Here is an 8,087-nt window from a genome sequence, read left to right as displayed (position 1 = left end):
AATGGCTAGTTCTAATGTGGTAGGCCTGGCTAGACGCACACCTATTGAAATTTGAAAGTCTAATTGGTTCGTATATTGCTCTATAACCATGTTTTCATAATATTCTTTGTTACTATGTTTACCTACGGAAAAAAGGGTGTCAAGTATGTCTCGAAGGCGTTTCCCAAAAGTTTCCGCGTCTTCATTTTTATTACGTCGCGTTCGAGTTAGCTCTTGCATTAGTTGTATTTCGTTCCTAGGTTCACCTAATCTTCTAATCAAAGCGCGTTTAATCGCGTCCCACGAGTCTAGAGACTCTTCGTATGCTATTGCATCTATTGCGGCTCCACTGAGTCTACTTTTTATCAAACACACAATACCCGCTATTGTGGTGTTTCGCTGCGCCCTCTATTAATTTCAATATATTATCTACTTCTCTAATATAAAAATTCAACGTTTTTGAATTACCATCGTAACGTGGCATAAAATCTGAAATTAACTTAAAACTAGAATTCTCGCAATTTTCAAAAGACATTTTATCTTTTAATCACGACTAACCTATTTAACAAAATAATTCAAACAAATAAAATATTTCAATTCAATATAATATTTATTAAAATAATATTTTATTATTTCATTTAATTATTTATTCATTATTTCATTTCATTTATTTATTATTTCCTTTCATTTATTTATTATTTCATTTCATTTATTATTTCATTTATTTATTATTTCATTTCATTTATTATTTCATTTATTTATTATTTCATTTATTTCTCATAAACTTATTCAATAATAGTAAATGCCTATCGCGATTTGAGCTATATAGACAGATACAAAAATACGGAAGGAAATATAGCATAGGAACTTGGATAACAAAAGTACTCACCAAAGAAACCTCTGCATCTCCAACCGGGACTCAACTGCTTGGCAGAACCTCCGATGCTTAGGTGCTCCGCCGGTCTCGCCGTCGTAGATTCTTCTTAATAGATCGCGGTAATAACGATAGAAACCGTTCGCGGGCTTTAAGAGTTTGATTAAAGCCAAACACGCCGCGATCCTACCGACTGCGCCAGTTAAATTACTCAGGCGAGAAAAAGGCTTTTTAAAAATTATTTATTTAATTTTATAAACAACCTTTCTGTTTTAAAGCAAGTTGAAGACAGAGAATCTTTATTAAAATTTTATATAATTCAAAACAGTTAAGTCAGCCAAATACTAAAACACTATTGTTCGATTCCGCGAGGTGCAAGTGCGGCGTCATCGGAATGTATCCTTATGCTTATGTAACTAGGCTTGAAACATATTACCACAATTACCACAATTAGCTCTGTTAGAAAGAATATACTAATATTCCTTCCTAGCCAAATGAAACTAACTAGTTAAAACACTGAGTAGGAATAATTTTTTTCAGTCAATTATATAATTCATAGATTTTTTTAATGCAATTCACTAAAAAGAATATTCCTACTACTATATTTCTTAACGTACAAAATGTCAATTCGCTGTCAATGATACAATAACAAAAATTCAACGTCAACTGACAGTTGCTGTCAAAAAACAAAATACAAAAAATATTGTTTTAACCTTTAAGACTTAAATCATTTTTTTTAAAAATACATATAAAACTACAAAAACAAACTCAGTTAACGTTGTACACATCTGCTACGATAATTTATTTAAGAATCATTGCTTTAGAAGCTTAAAATATTGTGTGAAAACGAGCGGGAAAATACAATTTCCACTACTTAACTATATATTTTGTTTAATTAGAAAGAGCATTCATATTAGCCATCATGTCTGATGATGACGACGTTATTCCAATAATTACACAACCTGAAATAATAGATTTAACAGGAGAAACTGCAACTGAAGAAGTGAGAACTCCAGAATATGAAAAGCGTCAAAGGAAAGCGCATATTAATAAAATTTTTTCGTCGTCTTCAACTGATAAACCCACTACTGATCCGTCTTCACCACAATATCCCAGAGACATAGGTGGTGTAAGGGTACATCTGCCAGTTATCCCCTACAGATGTCAGATAAATGTCATGTCTAAAGTAAGTGTAATTTTTCTTACTGTTTTTACCATATAAAATTAATTGCAATATATCAATAGAACATGTTTGGATTCATTATTAAATTTATTGGTATAAATACAAAAATTTTATTTCAAGTATTATATAGATTTATTTCCTTTGATACTGTATCCCACATACTGCGGGGTAGGCGAAAGGCACTTAGTGTTAAGACACTACCCTATATAGTGACAATTTTTTTTAAATACTACATATTAAGTGGCAGACATCAATGCCGAGCTTGTCCTTGTTACCGAAGTGAAAAGAAATTTAATTAATCTGTACCCCAAGTGTTCATAGAACCCACAATCATTATGTTAATGCTCAGACTCTACTGTTGCACCACTGGAATGAATTTTTACAACTTACTAATTATTTTAGGTCATTAGAGCTATTAATATGCAATACAAATGCTTAGTCGAGAGTCCAACAGGCACAGGAAAGACATTGGCTTTACTTTGTGCATCTTTAGCATGGCAGAAAAGAGAAAAAGGTAAGTTTGTTTTTCCATATACATTAGACAGAGAAAAAAAGAAGATATATTAATAGCATACCTTGTGCGATTGTGTTTGGTAACAAAGGAGAGGAGCTCAGAGCAATGACCGAGACTTCTGATCCTAGCATATGTTCAAAGGGGCCACTTATAATGAGCATTAATAAACCTCATTTCCATGCCCAAGAACGCCAAGTAAAATAATTCTACTAGTGCCACCTTTGAAGAATATTCTAGAAATTAGTTGATGATGGTTTATGGCCTTTTAATGAACTATAAAGAGACTTCACTGTTGTACCTCTTGCCTCTACATCTTCTGTGTGTATTACAAAGGAAGTGATTAACAATAAAAGTCTTATTATTAATTTAAGATAATAACTTATACATTTAATATAGGCTGTCTTGGTTTATTGCTACAAGTATGTGAATGTAAACATGACATTTGGTGTTCGGCTCCCACATGGGTAATGAAATATTCATTGTTTTCATTTCCTCAATTTGGGAACAAGGTATAACACTGCATTCACTCCTGCCTCTCAAAACACAATACCTCATGAAATTGGCGAAAATTGGAGAATGGAAATATCTTAATAACGAACAGTGTGTCTTAGCACTAGGTTCCCAGGTTCCCGATTTCCTATCCAGCTGTGTGCTAAATAGAATACATATTTTAAATGATATTTTTGGTATCATCCCAAATCCAGTATATAACATTTGCAGGAAGAATGTTTTCAGCATCACGCTTGGGTCCCAACACCACAAATGACCTCAAAATTTTAACTGTATAAAAACTTATGCATGAAATAAAAAAATGCATGTTTAAACATTAAACTCCACTTGAGTTTATATTATCATTAGTTTTTTTACAAATATCCATACCTTCCATACCTATATTATAAATTCGAAAGTAACTCTGTCTGTCTGTCTGTCTGTCTGTCTGTCTGTCTGTCTGTCTGTCTGTCTGTCTGTCTGTCTTTTACGCAATCAGGGCCAAACCGCTAATTTAATTGTGATAAAATACTCATATAGAGATACGTGAGGGTCTCGGGATGAACATAGGATACTTTTTTTTCTGATATTTGTAATATTTTCGATATATACCAATATATTACAATAATTAATTTCACATGCAATTTATTCCGCCATGTTAATAACAATCGTCGCTACGCGTTGCTAAGCAACGGCTTGCAAAGTTTGTTGTTTTAAAATAACGTCACCCAAAGTGAGTTTGCTTAATGCATGCGTGCAATGCGGCGCGCGCCCATATAGATTTGTATACATTAACAAAAATTAGATGATTTCTATAATTTGATATTCATTCTTATGAAAATAAATATAATAGTCACTTTTAGCATTTCATCTAGATGGAAATTATAGTTTACTGTATAACATTCTAATATATAATTAAGATGTCATTGATTCCAAATGACCTAACCTACGAGTGGTATAGTATGATCGATGCGAACGGGCAGATGACTTTGATGATTTTGTAAATTTTTATATATTTTCGAATTACTATTATTTTTTATGTAATTATTTGCTGCTTATAATTAATTTATATTAGTTCGGTTATCTATACCGATGTTATAAACTTAAAATATCGTAATTTTAATCATTTGGGATTTTATTTAATATTGTTCGCAAAAATTAATAATTATTTAATATAGAAAAATGTTTAGTACGCGCGCACGGCAACCTTTAGGTACTTTTTCTAATATTATGAATTTCCTTTAGTTACTTTTACTTCTTTTGTTTGTTCATTTCGGTTACTCAGATATTTTTTCTAATAATAAATTTCCACTTATTATTATTTTTTAACTTATTTTAATGATTTAGGCTTATATTTTCGCGGGCGTAGCCGCGTCCGGCCCCACTAGTATTTATATATAAATATGGATTAGATATAGATAAGTTATCAAAGCTATTGCTTTTGCACATGAAACATTTATTTGAGTTACTAACCAATCAAATTATAAATTAGTTAGTGTTAAGCCACTCCATTCCGTAGAATTTTTCGAAGCATTGTGTGTTGAGTGGCGGAACTCAACGCCGCATACACAATGCAAATAAGTAATTTACAGGAGCTTATATAATTATAAAATGTAAAGAGGCGACCTTATCACTAAATGATAAGGCAACCTTGGGGTAGGGAAGATAAATCAATTAATATTTTAATTTTTTTGTTGCCTTGCCATCAGAGCGAAGAAAGAGGCAAAGCGCAGCGTTGTGTTCCGCCACTCAACGCCTCCAGAAATCGGCGGAAAGTAGGGAGTGGAATGCCTTCCTCTACATGCGGGAAAAATGAACAAAAAACAACATCAACAGCTATTTTTTATTAAGAAATAATCTGACAATATCGGACGGCCAAGTTGTAAGAAGCGCCAATTGCTCGCAAGTGGTCGCGTGCTCCAGCACCGCGTAACCGACAAGCTTGCACATAAATCACAAACCACTGTCACACGACATCGCGAACAGCCTAACATGAAAATTGCAGCATAACCAAAATGCATTTTATGCATGCAATACCATACCATTTGCATCCTATATAAGGAGGGTAGCTGCTATTTTCCATGTTTTTTATTGTTACCTGATTGGACCATTCATTTCTTCGATTGTCTTTGTACCTAATACTGATGATCCTATCGTTTATGGAACTTGTATTGTTTCAAACGTTTCCGTAAAGCTTTCGAATTATGTTTCATGTCAATTTGGAATCTTTGGAATTATAAATTAATTCTATTTGCTTTTATTTTTGTATAGAAAACGTCGATCTGGATAAATATAATATAATATATCCTCAATTATATCATTCCACCTTATTTGATTATGGTACAAATTCCGATAACAAATATACTTTTTTAGTTTTTTTATTCTTTTAATTCTATTCATAGAGAATAAGTAGATATTAGTAATTCGTGCCATCAAGACAGATCCAATGTCGTTTCATTTATCAAAATCGGTTCACTAGTTACGAGAGAACAAAGGTACGGACTTACATACATACGCGCTAAAAACAACTCTTCTTTTGGATTTTGTCGAATTCAGATAAAAAAGTATAATTAAATGTCTATAAGAATTAAATAGGGAAAGGGTTATACTTATAAACAGGAAATTACTTATAAACAAGTACTTTTGACACAAGCAAGAAAAAATTCTAGGTTCCACAATTTTGAAACATGGTTATGGGTTCTAAAACCGTAGTATTTCTTGTCAACATTATATCGACGATCTAGAGCACTAGTAGACACTTTATTCGAATTACACCTGCACACGGCACAAGAAGCTACATTATGCTTAACTGTCAAAGAGATTTTACATTACCTAAGTTGGGGGGGAGTTTATTTTGACTAGATTTTCAAACTATTATATGAATCTTGCTGTTTTTTATTTTAAGAAAGCGTTTCGGATAATGTGGTTTATTTGTCAAGTAAGCAGACTGCTGGTCTACTAATGACTCTGAAATTTGAGTTCTAAAATGTATTTTCGAACATCAGAATATATGTCATTAAAAACCTGAAGAGAAACCTGAAATTGTTATATTTTTTTAAGACATTAATTTGCTTTTTAATATAGTGAGAAAAAAAGTATTAAAGCCATTTGGTGTTAGCGTGTCTGATCTGAGTCCCCAACTTTTCTGGTCACGATATTCTTTCGGTAATTTTGTTCATGTCAAAAATCTTGACGTCTCAATCACATGCCCCTAAAGGATTTTGACAGATTCTAAGTTTTTTTGATTTGTCACGGAACATTTGCGGTTAAATTCACACGATTTTAAAACAAACTTACTTATTTCTGTTTTTTTTTAAATTTTTTTTTACGTAGCGTTCAGCAACCGCATTAAGCAGCGTTGAACTATTAAATTGGAACCATCCGCATGACAACAATTTCTGATATTTTTTTCAATAAAGAACAAAATAAGGTATCTATCTTATTTACCTATCTTAGTATGTACTTTTATTAAAAATGGAAGGGTTAAGACCATAAAATCACCACTACAGCAACCACCATGAATTTTTGAAATCTTGACCAAGTTAGAATTTAGAATTGATATGATCAATATAGATGGTTTTTGTCGGTTCAAAAATGCATAATTTCACTGAACTTCATATGAAACGTGATTTTATACTCAATTTTAGTACAATTGAAAATAAAGTAACCACAAAATGAAAGGTTGACATTTAACAATTTTTGTTTTTTTTTTTTGCGAATTATGTCAGTTTTCAAACAATATATTTGTTTTAATTCAATTAAAATAGAAAAACATTTTTGAAATAAAACAACACTTTGTATTTCAGTCATCTATTATTCATTCTAATGTTCTAAACGATGTTTGAGCCTTACCTTATAATTTTGAACGCATCAATTACCCTGGAGCCAGAGCCGCACGGGTATGCGACACGTCGCCGCCCCAACATGTCTTTGAGGTTCCCTCACCCGGTCTCCCTTTTACTTTTACCGCTTTTTTGCCATTCCGCGTAGCTGACAACCCTTTTTGCTAAATTGAATTAGAATGTCTCTATTTAGGATATGCCTTTGTCGCTGGTCCTAACATTAAATTTGTGAAATTTTAATAGATACCGAATCTTTGTATGATCTGGTTGTAAGTCAATCCCCATTCAGGGAGATGAAATATGTTTTATTTTCTTCGCTCTGATGTTAAGCCAAAAAGCGCAGCGTTGAGTTCCGCCACTCAGCTCACAATGTCTCCAGACATCGGCGGAAAGAGGAGAAAGGAGTGTCTTAACACTTGGCTCCCTCTGCCTATCCTGCTACAAGATGATTATTTTTTTTTATGTATTTTCAATTATTTTTCTAAACACGTTTACATCTAGATTGCGCAACGGAAGCACTAAATTCACTTTTATGTAATAAAATCTAACTTGTAATAGATAAAACCTATATGTAATGTGTCCGTTGGTCATTAACAGTTTTAATATTGGAATCCTGTATAAATAGTGGTTAAGAGTGCTTTAGTTAACGTGACCATTTTTCAATTGGTTCAAAACGGGACATCGTACCTACAGAGATGTTTTTTGGTTTTTTTTTTATACTAACTTTAATTTTTACCGACGCCTGATGGTCCTTTCGATTTTTAAAGTACAGGTGACACTTTAATAAATAATTTAATACTTATTTAAACTAAGCATCACAGAAAAACTTATTTCGACCGACCAAATTTAGATGCCATCCCGAAAAAACGGGACATTTGTACGTCCCGGTGTGTTTCGGGACAACGGTATACACTAGCGGGACATTCCCTTTCAAAGCGGGACGTCTGGTCACGTCAACCTTAGTATATCAGTACAAGGTACCTCCCGCGTCGCGTTAATTCCCCCGGCAAGGGTTGCCGCCGATGTCGTCGAATCGTTAACGTTATTTACGACGCCGCCGGCCGATTATTGCCGCGAACTCGCTCTTCCACTCATTTGCATATAAATTTATGCAGTAGTGATCATACCCTTCGACTTTACGTTTCCGCATTTCTTGGTTGGGGTAGCGTTTCCAAAAATACAGTTGAATTTTAAAAAAACAGAGGA

At 33.1% G+C, this 8,087-nt stretch overlaps 1 protein-coding gene across 3 annotated transcripts in view; it reads left to right on the top strand.

The window, feature by feature from the left end:
- The first annotated feature begins 1,516 nt into the window (after positions 1–1,516).
- Positions 1,517–8,087, top strand: part of LOC146540617 (Fanconi anemia group J protein homolog) — a 68,810-nt gene continuing 62,239 nt past the window's right edge. For 2 of the 3 annotated variants that reach the window (XM_085199530.1, XM_085199519.1), the window contains exons 1-2: positions 1,517–2,039; positions 2,439–2,550. In XM_085199530.1, coding sequence (XP_085055656.1) covers positions 1,776–2,039; positions 2,439–2,550 — 376 coding nt within the window. In that variant the 5' untranslated portion in view covers positions 1,517–1,775. The remainder of the gene's footprint in view (positions 2,040–2,438; positions 2,551–8,087) is intronic. The other variant, XM_085199522.1, reaches the window with a different exon arrangement.

Source organism: Heliconius melpomene, chromosome 2, assembly GCF_056956725.1.
Source record: "Heliconius melpomene rosina isolate 202511_hmr_F chromosome 2, ASM5695672v1, whole genome shotgun sequence".
Lineage (NCBI taxonomy): Eukaryota > Metazoa > Arthropoda > Insecta > Lepidoptera > Nymphalidae > Heliconius > Heliconius melpomene.
Note: the sequence above shows the minus strand (reverse complement) of the source record. Positions and strands in the feature narration are given on the sequence as shown.